A 12,664-nucleotide genomic window follows, 5' to 3' on the forward strand; every position below is an offset into this window, starting at 1 on the left:
CACTCTTCCCTGTTAAAATACTGAAGAATGAAACGAGAGGGTGCTGTAAAAAGCCATCAATAGTACATAGTGATCATTTGCATACTCAACTATTTGTTGAGCCCCAGTGCTCAACTGACTAGCCTGCCCAAACCAAGCATTAACACTGGAGAAGGTAGCTATGGGACCTTGTTATAGCTTTTGTAAAATTCACCTTATGGGATGCTTGTTTGGGTACACCACAGAATGAGTTTCATGCGTCTTATACTTTCAAAGTTTTAGACGTGTCTATTCATTGAAACCATCTAAGATAGTTCCTATGTGCAATCTGTATTCTACCTTCAGAAGAACAATAAAACCACATTTATTTTCAATATTATAACTTTTCTTTTTTTTCCCAAACTTTTCACATTTTTCATTTTTAATTTTTATATCATCCAAACATGGAAGAAATCACAGCACAGAACAGATTTATTTCCTGAAGTGATCTGAAAATCAGGGGTACAAAAACTAGGAACAAGGACATACAGCTTAGAATTAATCTGATGCGTGTTTAAACGATACAACCAAAAAGGCTAAAGTGCAAAATGAGTAACAACTATCAAAGAACAAAAAAAGCCACAAGAAAAGATACTATAAATACACTAGGAAATGAGGACAAAGTAAAATACAGAACTATTACATCGAAGAGAGGGAAAGCAAATAACAGAAGATACAAAGAAATCCCAGTATTCAATACTTTCACTGCTTCAGTCTTTACAAAAAAATTAATTGTGGCCAGATGCTTAATGCTAGTGATTTTAAGAGGAAAAACTGCAAACCAGATGATGGAAAGCTGAAAGATATTCTGAGGACTTAGGTACATTCAAGTTGGCAGAATCTTGTGAAATTCACTCTAGAGCACTTCACTAACTAGCTGAAGAAACCTCTAATCCATTAGCAACTGTCTTTCAGGAACAGAGAGGACAGAAAAGGGCAAATAACGTATCTTTCTTTGGAAAAGAATAAGGGAATATGTGGGGAACTACTAACCAGCAAGCCTAAATCTGACAGCAGCAAGAATATTTGACAAAATATGTTAAATAAATAATTTATCAACATCTAATGGATAGGAAAGGTGATAAGAACCAGCCAACATGAATTTATCAAGAATGAATCACATCAAATCAGTCTAATTGCTTTCTCAACTGGGAAACTTGCCTAGTGGATAAGAGGAGGAAGTAGATGTAAAACACTTCCAGCTATAATAAGACTTTGTTTACTGTCCTAGATGATACTGCAGTAAACAAATTAGAGAATTACATTCTAGGTGAAATCACTGCAAGGTGGGAAAAAACGCACTTACTGAGTAGCTTTCAAGGGCTGGTTGTCAGATCTGAAATGGAATCATGAAGAGGTCTGACAATATTTCCATTAATGATCTGGATGAAGAAATAGAGAGCACATTCATGAAAGTGAACTTACTATCAGGCTGCAAGTGATTTAAAGCACTCGGGGGGGTAGGATTAAAATTCAATATTATCTTGATAAATCATCAGAAAACATCAAGTTCTAGCAAGAAATAGTGAAGAATGTTTCATTTGTGAAATAACTCTACGAAAACCTGGCTACAGCAACACTGACCAGGTACATTCACCTCCAGTCCAAGCGTAGGGCCCAGAAGAGCTGCAGTGTTTTGCACTTCAGTTAGAAAACTTTGTGGCAAAGAGCGGTACAGAATGCTGCAAACTGTATTTTAGATATAAGGAAGCCAGAGCTCAGTGGAACCTACACAATATTCACAAGGAAAGACAAAGATGTAGGATTGAAGGGTGGATTTAGTCCTTTATTATTGAACTCTCACATCTTGTTGGTTTGTATCTCCAGACAGTGAATAAATAACCCTTTCTGAAATTGAAAAAAAAAAAAAAATCTGTATCTGTTTCTGTATCTGTGTTAAGCTTGGTTACAAGTGTCTAAAGGAGAAAGGCTTGAAAACAACACTTGCACCCACCACAGTAACATGGTCAGGCAATAGCGGGGCTGCAAATCAGAGACCCCGATTGGAGGTGGTTTAGCTCCTCAGAGGCAGATAGACCAACGTACTAGAAATGTATTTGAAAAGAGCCCTGTAACTATACTACTATAATTAATATAAATATGAAAATTGCTCAGAATATAATCGTTGTGATCAACCTAAAACATTTGGGAGAGAGGGAATTTGGGTAAACTAGTTTTGGGTACTTGACACAATTTGGAAAAATGTTGAATCTCAAAACTCTCCACAAAACAGATCTTCCATTCTTCATTCAGCTCTGTTTCTGACCTCACCATCTGCAATTTCTCCAGTGAATCAAGAAGTGCCATGGATAAAATTTAATGAGAGGAGAAAGAAAGTATTTCTCATTCAAATGTCTCCCAGACCACACCGTACTAAGTTTTCATGTACCATGGCAGAGAGTACTTTTCATACTTTGATAACTGTTAGTCGTGTTTGCTCCCACCAATGTCCTTCAGAATTCTCTTCTACAGGAAAGGGGGGGGAAAAAAAAAAAAAAAAAAAGCTATTCCAAATCATATCCAGTAATTCTCAGAGCTACTCCTTATATTAGCATGCTATTTTTGAAACGGCTCCTGTTTGACTATGTCTTTTACAGGATAATACTTGGGTTTTGTTATGAAATAATTGGGTACCATGTTTTTGAGTATTTACTTGAGATGCTTTAAAATATTTATTTGAATTGCTTTTGGAAACTAAAAGGAATTAATTGGGGATACAAAATACCTAATTGTTTTTCAATGACAGGTCTGATCTCCATCAATGAGGTTAAGGTTTCACAAAGGTTAATCCAATCTAACTGCTACCACCCAAAGGAGCAGTCTCACTGCTGCATGTTCCCACCATTTTCCTTAAACCAGCCTCTTGTGTTGATCTTTTTATGAGCTAATTCAGCTCACTAAACTGGCAGAAAACTAATGTAACAAAAATGGAGATAGAGGGGAAGTAGTTTCAGTCAGCAGGAGAGCTGCTAAATTATCTCAGACATTCTGTAAACCTCATCAACAGGAACATAACTACTGATGTCAATGAACTTGGTCTTCATTGAATAGAAGACCACCTTCTTGATACATATTTCCAAATTACAATTCAGGCTGCATGGTTACATTAAAAAACTAAAATCAGTCAACTTACTGCGAGACAGATTCTCAAGGGCTTTTCCAAGTTTTTTGCTCTCTTGAAGAATATGATTTAGTTCATCAAAATCATGGTTCTCCGGTTTTGTCCTCCAATCCCATTTAGGATGCTCTATTGACCTTGGCACTAAATATACACAGATATATAGATGAAGTTTAGATTTGGTAGTTCAGACTCCTACAGTAGAAAAAAAGCTGCAAAATGAGTTTACAAGCTCAAGTACCCTGAGTGGAAATTACTTAACTATCCTCTTATTTTAACAGCTGGAAATATTTTCTTTGGTCAATGTGAAGTAAAAATGAAAACATCTATGAACAAATCCATACTTGGGATGATTCTTGCAACTGATTTAATTGGTAAACAGGAATAATTAATATTAACAATTAAAAATAATAAAAATAATGCAATAACATAAAAATGTAATAAAAACATTGCATATGAAGGTACTTCATTTACATAAAAATAGAATTGTGTGTCCTAGGGCCAATAAGGAAAAATGTCAAAATGAAAATGAGTAACTGGTACTTTTAGCTTTGCTAGTCATTTTATCAAAAAGAAAGAGAAATATTTTAGATAAAGCTTTTAAATCAACAAGTATATACAATCTTTTTTAAAAAAAGTCATAAAATGTAGATAACAGTTCATAAAAACAGTGAAACAAAATATGTCCCTATTGCTCATGCTGTACAGCCTGTAATCTTTATTCTGATACTGAAAGTAAACAAACTTGATCCTTGGGAAGCACAGTCCTGAGCTTACAGTCTCCTACTCATTATCTATTACCCAAAGCTTTATTTCAATTTTAAAATAACAGTTTCTCAACTGCTGAGCTAACTTCACCTACAATGGCAGGGAAAAAGAGAAGGAGCTTCTGAGATATGCAAGACCCACAATGAACAGAGCTGCATTGACCAATGTGAACCTTTTGAACAACTTGTAGACATGAAAACAAAAATGATGCTGTCTCTGGAACTGCTGTTTAACATGTTCTTTTTGCCAGTGTTCTGAACGAAGCTATCTGCTGCCTTCACCACCAAATGCAATTGTTGGGTCGTCTCCAAACACAGCATTACCATGCTGAGAACTGCACATGCTGGTGTGAAGATGATGAAGCCTAGTCCACATTCCCAACAGAAAGGACCAGTTGCATTTCTCAACAGTTGCTAACTACTCACTTAAAAATAACTTCAGAAACAAAGCCTACAATGTCCAATATATCCTGGACAGCTCTGAAATTTTTATTTACTATTTTGACAGTTGTCAACTAATTTATGCTTACAAACTTCATTTTCATTTACATGCTAAGAAGGAAATTTGCAGACACCTACAGACTGTGCAAAAAAAGCAGTATCTTATGATCATTTGGAATTCCAGAATGCTTTTATGATGGTATGGGGAAATTATGCTCAGACTTCGAGTTCTGGTAGCTACTGCAAAATGTATTAAATAACTGTTGCTATTGAAATTTGCCTTATTGCTGACTGCCCTCTGTGTGAATATAGAATCTGCTCTACTTTGGATCAAGTCCACGAGGGAAAGTTGAAGTTAAGTCAATAGCCATCCCTTCCCGGTAAAGAAATGGGACAATGGTATGTTTAAGTCCTTCCACCACAAAGAATGTGATTCCATCTCCCATAGACATAAACCAAGCCATCTTCAAACTGGACATCTATACTGGGTCTGACAACTCAGAGTATATTCTGATCTGTTAACATCTACTCAGGAACTCAGTAAGTATTAGGGAAGTTAATGTATTAGACTGCAATTACAGACATTCTCAAAGACAGAAGACAAAGGAGACATTAAAAAGGACCTACAGAGATAAGAGTAGGAAGAAAGAGACACAGGAAGCCTCAATAAGGAGAAGAGAAGAGAGGGGCAAGTTGGACTGTCAGAGTCCAGTTCTGCTTTGTGTTCAAAAAAGCCAAGTCATGTATTTCCTTCTGAGGACAACGGAAATAATGAGCTATGGTGGTTCCTAGTGAGTATATATATACAGGCCTTAAGGTATTAGGGTATGACTAGCCTTTACTCAGATGGACAGTCTATAATTTTCATTGATAATTTGAAATGCCAATCATTTAATTTATAATTCCCTGGTTTAGGAACCACTATGTTCATTAAAAGTTATCTAAATTTTTGCGTGACCAGAGATTGCCTCTGTTCATAGATCCTAGCATAATTAACTTAAATTTAATAGCTCAACTTCAGTATTTTTCATCCTTTTTCATATTTACAGAAAACAAAATGTTCCATCTAGTAGTTTTTCTAAACCTTTACTAACTGCAAATATAAACATTTAGTAAACTAGGAAAGACATTCTATAATAGGTCTCTCTCTTTTCGCTCACCAGTGGTTTATATTGAGATCACATGCTCCTTTACTGCCTGCTTTTTGAGCCATCTCATCTTCTCCCTTCAGTGTACCAACAGTATATTCTACAGCATCACTCACTCTATCCTACTAGCAGTTTGACAGACTTTTCTTTCCATGTTTATACTGAACTCACCACACCACAGAAATCTCACAGTACCACCAAAATACAAACAGGCAATAATTTAATATTGTAAAACCGTGTACAAAGATGACCAAACCATAGAGCTTCCAGGTTGCAGAAAATTTCAACAAGCTGGGATTTGATATCATGTCAACTTAAAACAAACCACATTTTTCAAAATACCAAAAGACAGTATTTTTGAGAAACCATATGATTTTGAAATAAAATTTGTTATGGGACAGAACCTGAGTGAAACAAATATAAGTTCTGCTCCACAGCTGTGGAGCTTCCAGGATCAGCAGCTGCTGAGTATATGGACCAACCTGCATCAGGAAAATGAGAGTATCAAGGCTCTATCCTTGGAAAGTAGGGAAACTTGCTCAGGGGACAGTGGTCTGGTCCCTAGCTTCAGAAAAATGTCCCACAAATACAGGAAGCTTGGACTGCATCTCACTAGATAGATGGTAGGAAGCCAGTCAAAAACATGGTGGAAATTTGCTCTGCATGCTGGTGTACTACAGTCTGTGTTTCAGTGAACCATTTTGTACTTCAGTGAAAATGTATCAAAACAGATATGCTGTCATGGAACATTTCTGAGTTTCAATAGAATTTGTTTCAACAATGAGTCTGGCTCATTCTATTGAACCAAAACTGAGAGGAAAGTTAAGCAGAATTAGAACTGACTGAAATTTTTATTACTTCTAGAGAAGACATAATTCTTCTTACTTACCTACTCTTGAACTACTGAACTGATACTAAAACTAAAATCTACTTCATTACATCATATGGCATGTGTCTGTTCTTCCAAGGTTCATTTTCTGCTTGCTTACAAACATTTTTAAAATATAAACTTGTATCTTCCCAATTATAGGATAAACAAGCACTGGTCGTTTTCAAATGGATGGCTTTGTGTGAAGCATGCAGAACTGTATAAAGACCATATGACCCTTCCCTGAGATCTTTTGAAATATATGATTCTCTTCTGTATGTATGAAGTCCATCATATATCATTTCCATGCATATGTCACCACACACTTAGGAAAATCCTTTCATAATATGCTGACCTTCCTCTTTATTATACTCACTCATTCCTCAAAATCATCATATCAGTAATTTTAAATCCCTCATCACATTACCTGCCTCAACCTCATCTCTGTTACTTGAGAGATTTATATAACACTTTATCTTGAAATCATCTGCCTACAATTCAAAAGATTTTTTAAATCTACATCATAGCATTTGTATAGAAATATTTAGGTTTTCCCTTTATGGAGCTGAGATTTCCCCATCTCATCTTAGAAGACTGCAAAGACATGCTTTCCAGTATTTCTGATTTTCTGGTGGCGTGTCCCCCCCAACAAATGCACATCAGATTCATTCGCAGATGTGTTATGAATTCTGTCATAAATCAGCAGATTTATTTTCTACTGGATGATGGTACAAGATCAGTACTGTTTTTAGCTACATATATGTGCCTTTTCAAGACATGATTTGCAGACAGAATCAGACCAGTTGCTCATTAAATCCTATGTTTCATTAATACATTGTATGACCATCTTGCATCTCAAAGAACAAAAAAAAATGTGTTATTATTGAGCACAAAATTACTCATGTATTTAACTCTTGCAATAGCATTCAGATGAGAGTTCTTTGATAATACAGCCAAACTGGTTTACACAGTCCCTGGATATTAAAAGGCTAAGAGAATGATAGCCTACAGTCCTAGACTGACCAAGGGCAATCAGAAGTACCCAACAATGCAATTGTAAATGGGATATAGTGAGGATGGTGAACTGAAGCAGAATGAAAGGATGATGTGTGATCTGATTTAATATGGAGGTGGTGAAGAGATCACCCTACTTTTAGGTAAAGTAGCTAGCTGGGAAGCAGGAAGTCTGTTTCACAAACTATTTAGAAACTTCCAAATTTGTTCTTCTTCAAATACAGAATGTGATCATCTAAACATTTCATTAAATATACTTATATATACACAAACACACACGTACACACACACACCAGGAGCCCTAGCTTCAAGCCTCTTCCTTGCCAGACAACAACAGTAGCTTCTGCTTAATTCTGGTTTTCCACACATCGAACAAGTGGTCAGATCCCTTAGATACTAGGGTTTCTTGTTTGTGTGTTTGTTTCAGGTGTGATTGAGATTGTAACAGGCAGGAGGAGGGACAAGAGGAATCTTTCCAGTAAAAAAGTTGAATGCATAAGAAAGAGATATCTGTGCAGGAATAATATGCACCCTGCAGTCAACATCAGCTTTGCTGAAGGAAAAAAATATTTCCAAATTAAATAAATCAATTCTCCTGATGTTTCCAAAGATTCCTATGAAATGACAATTCTCAGTTCTGAATGAACTTAAAAATTCAGGATCATTTGAACAAGACAGCCATAAGAAAAAAGCTCTGCAACAGAACATATCACAGCTGATGGACTCCATTAAATTTTGGGTTTGTTTTGGCAGTTTTGGGGGACTTTTTAGGTTGTTGGGTGTGGGGGGTTGGTCTGTTTTAAACACAAATCTGAGAGTAAATCTTTATGTCTCAGCAGGCCCAAAACATTCTGTTTCTCAGATGAGTCCTTACTATCTCTTTGGAGAGGCTTTGGAAAAAAATGTACACCATCATCCAAAAATGTTTTGAAGTACAAGCTGAAGGCACAAAACAAATGGAATATGCTGTGCATGTCTGGACAGAGCAATAAATGGCTTCTGAACATGCTTCCTTTCTGCTGATCTGAGTGGTTGAAGGGGCACATGGTACCCACTGATTCTGGCATAAACACAGCAAATAAAAAAGTAAAAAAAAAGTCAGTATTAATTTGGCTGTTGGCAGAAAATAAGGGAAGCAAGATATGGCAAAAAAGGATATGGCTGAAACCAGCTTCTGTGATAGCAATTAAAAAAACTGTAGTTCAAATACACAAGGTATTTTCAAAAAGCTGCAGAGACAAATAGTTGCAGGGATGAGTAAGTCGTGAAAATAATAAAAGGAATCAAGGTTTAAAACAAAAAAATATGAAAGGTTATGAACAGAAAAGCATGGAATCAGAGGATAATTAGGCTGGAAAGGACCTCTGAAAGTCTTCTAGTCCAACCTGCTGCTCAAAACTGGTCCATTCAGGGCAGGTTGCTCAGACTATCCAGTTGAGTTTTGAGTATCTCCCAGGACATAGATTCCACAGCCTCTCTGGACAACCTGTTCCAGTATTTGACCACCCTCACAGTACTATTTTTGTTGCCCCTTGTCCTTTCACTATATACCTTCAAGAAGAATCTGGCTATGTCTTCTCTACCACCCTCCAGCGTAATAGTTGATGTTGACAATGAAATCTCCCCTTAGCTTTCATTTCTTCAGGATGAACAAGCCAATTTCCTTCAACTTTTCTTTGTCCATCACATGCTCTAGCCCTCTCATCACCTTGGTGGACCTCCACTGGACTTGTTCCAGTATACCATTGTCTACCATGACATTCTCCAGATGCCATCTCAAAGTGCAAAATAAACACTGCTGGCTATACTCTTGCTAATGCAGCCTAGTATGCAGCTGACCCTCAGCGCTGCAAGAGCACAAAGCCGCAGCTGGTTCATATTCAAGTTCTTGTCCATCAGCACCCCAGGTCTTTTTATGCAAAGCTACTTTCTAGCCATTCAGAACCCAGTTTATAATACTGCTCAGGGTTATTCCATCCAAGATGCAAGATTTTTCATTTGCCTGTGTTGAACTTCATGAGGTTCCTCTCAGCTCATTCCTCAATCCTGTTGAGGTCCCTCTGAATAGCATCCCTGCTACTCTGAATACCAACCACTTCCCACAGTTTGGTCTCACCTGCAAACCTGAGAGAACATTCTATGTCATCATCCAGGACATTAAGAAAGACTTTTGAATGGTATTGGTATCAGTACCAGTCCCTTAAGCATGCCACTAGTGATAGAGTTTCCAACTGGACTTTGCATTGCCAGTCACAATCCCTTGAATCCAACAGTTGAGCCAATCTTCCACACATCTTGTTGTCCACTTACCCAGTCCGTACCTCACCAATTGAGTTGTAAGGATACTATAGGAGACTGACAAAGGTTTTGCTAAAGTCAAAGTATTAAACATCTTCTGCTCTTTCTTTGATTACAGGGCCAGTTATTTCATCTAAGGGGGTAATCAAGTTGATCTGATCAGGCATGTATGATCTCATAAATCCATGCTTGCTGTTCCCAATCACATTTTCCTTCTTCTTGTGGCTGGGAACACCTTCCAGGAAAATTTGCTCAATAACCTTCCCAGAGAGTGAGGTTAGGCTGATCAGCTTGTAGTCCCCAAAGTCTCCTTCTTGCCCTTCCTCAAAATCGATGCAATGTTTGCCTTTTTCTAGTCATCAGGAACCTCCCACAATCATCATGACCTTTCAGTGATGACAGAATGGCCTTGCAATAATATTAGTCTCCTCTCACCATGCTTAGAATGAATCCCATATAGTGCCATGTATTTATGTACGTCCAAGTGCCTTAAACACACCCTAATTCTATCTTCCTCTGTTGTGGGTAAAGCTGCACTCCAACAAACTCTGCTGCTAGACTTAGGGACTTGGGTAGCTTGAGAGCAAGCCTTACCAACTGAAAAGCATTATTAGCTGCTCTTCAGTCCACAAGGACAGATCCTCGAGACCAGTCTTATTACAGATGTATAAATTATTTCATTGCTTGACATGTGACCTGGTAGTTTAGAGTGCCCAGCCTCCTCTTTATCCCTCTCCTGGGACAACCTAAGGACCAACAAGCATGAAACTTGTAGTAGGCACACAAATGGAGTGACATGATGTCACGCCTCTACCTGGCACAGAGACTGAGAACCTGAATCTTTAGGAAATGGCATGGAAGTTACTTGATAAGTATCACAGAGTCTGAAGTGCAAGCACAGGGAGGGAAGAGAAGAACACAGTATGACGACAGGAACAGCTCACAACACCCTTGGCCACTGTTTCTAACAGAGTATCTCCATAAATTGCTGTTATCCAGCAAAGACTGTTAGATTAGACTCAGATTATGAATGACTATGACCACTTCTCTGAATATCCCTACTTTCTCTTGAAAGTGAATTAAAATCCACACGCTTCTTTTTCACTTAAAAATTCACTGTATTCACATTCTATGTGCCCATAGAGAGGTACAGTGGAACTGATGATCAAATTTGACTCTTTTTGAAGCAAGGAATGTGCTTTGTGAAGAAGAAACAGACACACATGCTCCATTTCCAGAAAAAATAATCCATAAATCTTGCTAGGATGATAGTCCTGAGAAAAGCTACCTGTACAGCTATTTTTTACTTGTTACAGTTATTTATTCTCAATCAAAAAGGTTTCATAACCATGTAAGACTGTTAATTACCCAAAAGCACAGTGTCTCTATTGCATAAATCTATCATGATTTACTTTACCCATTGTTGTGCTATATTTTGACCTACTGAGGCCACTGGGAGATTTTTCTTTGACTCCACTGCAGTCTAGACTTTCCCATCTTGCTTCTGGAGGAAAGACAGCAAGCCTTATATTGCAGTACAGTATATATCTGTTCTCACCTGGCCCACCTAATAACACTCTGAGTTATTAAAAAGATTTAGCTATTATAAAAATTTCAAAAAGCTACAATAGTCAACAGAAAAAAATATAATTTTGCAATTTATTTTCAAGAACAAATCTTGTATACACACTTGCATGTGTGTGTACCTATATGTATATATGTAGATGTATGATATATTTATGTAAAAAATCCATTAAAAATCAAGATTAAAAATTAAATTTCTTCAATAGCCAGTACACAGAAAGCACTATATTTCATTAAGGCTTGCTGCCTCTATTTTTACTACTTCTATTTTACAGGTCATTGACAATATTCTCTTCAGTCACTCTATTTCTATTCTGCCTTTTCTTTCAGTGTACATTTAGATTCCTTCAGCAACTCTCAGAGCAGTACACCTGTTCTGCTAACACTGCCCACATATCTTGAACGGTATCTGTTCATAATTCATAGTTTTGTATTGCCTGACCCACTGAAAAAAATATTATTAAGACGAATATCAACAGAACAGATTTTACACGTGCAAAATGGCAATGCAAACTAAAACATAAAATCATAATTGGTATCTGAACATAAAATTGTGCATGACACCCAGATATTCTTCTGTTTTTTATCTATCTATCTAGAATTCTATTTTATCTGTAGATGACAACATAGGATATTATTAAATATTCATAGCTCAAGTGAAAGTAAAGCATGAATCAAACTCTTCTAACATTTATCTAGCCATTTCAACTGCTCATAGTTTGCTTTCCATTTTAATCCTAATTCAACATAAAAACATACTATGGGTTTGGAAGTATGCATGAATTAATAATGCAGTGAAGCTTTCTTACATGACTTGGACTCCGGTGATGGTGGAGAAATGTTGGACACAGCAAGGTCGCTCTTTGACTTTTTAGGCTTTTTTGCATTTACCTGCCAAGGTTTATCATAACTTCTAAAATCTCTCCTTGTTCCTTTATTTTCTGTTAAAAGAATCGAATCAGGCAATTATAACATTTGTAGGGTCATTTTTCAAAGAGTTAATAAACAATTAATCCAGAAAAAACAAGACCTATCAGTCCAAACCAAAGTCAGCTCTTTCTGTTCTCCTATTTCTGATTTATGCTAAATTTCATATTTCTTCCATTTCCTAAACACAGTTTAGAAATTCATTAATGTGATTTTCATTAAAAACATAACATCTTATTTTTTGTTATTAAAAAGTCCTTAACCTCCATTTATTCTCTTACATGTCTGACTGCCTATGCTTAAAACTTTACATTTGATAGAAATAAAAAGTTGATTTGTCAGGCAACTAACATTTTGACTATCAGCAACTATTTGAGATCTACTATAGTCTGAAACAGATCACAGTCAATTTTTAAATACAAAACCAACATTCTAATAGCTCATACCAGAATATCAAAGCTAAAATTTCTACTTTAGAATC

The 12,664-nt window shown here is 36.6% G+C and overlaps 1 protein-coding gene across 3 annotated transcripts in view; it reads right to left on the reverse strand.

The window, feature by feature from the left end:
• C4H8orf34 (chromosome 4 C8orf34 homolog) overlaps positions 1-12,664 on the reverse strand; it is a 179,996-nt gene that overhangs the window by 134,371 nt on the left and 32,961 nt on the right. For all 3 annotated transcript variants that reach the window (XM_030011511.2, XM_030011510.2, XM_030011509.2), the window contains exons 3-4: positions 12,066-12,197; positions 3,152-3,280 (exon numbers count right to left, since the gene is read on the reverse strand). In XM_030011511.2, the coding sequence (XP_029867371.1) occupies positions 3,152-3,280; positions 12,066-12,197 (261 nt within the window). The remainder of the gene's footprint in view (positions 1-3,151; positions 3,281-12,065; positions 12,198-12,664) is intronic.

This window comes from Aquila chrysaetos, chromosome 4 (assembly GCF_900496995.4).
Source record: "Aquila chrysaetos chrysaetos chromosome 4, bAquChr1.4, whole genome shotgun sequence".
Taxonomy (NCBI): Eukaryota; Metazoa; Chordata; class Aves; order Accipitriformes; family Accipitridae; genus Aquila; species Aquila chrysaetos.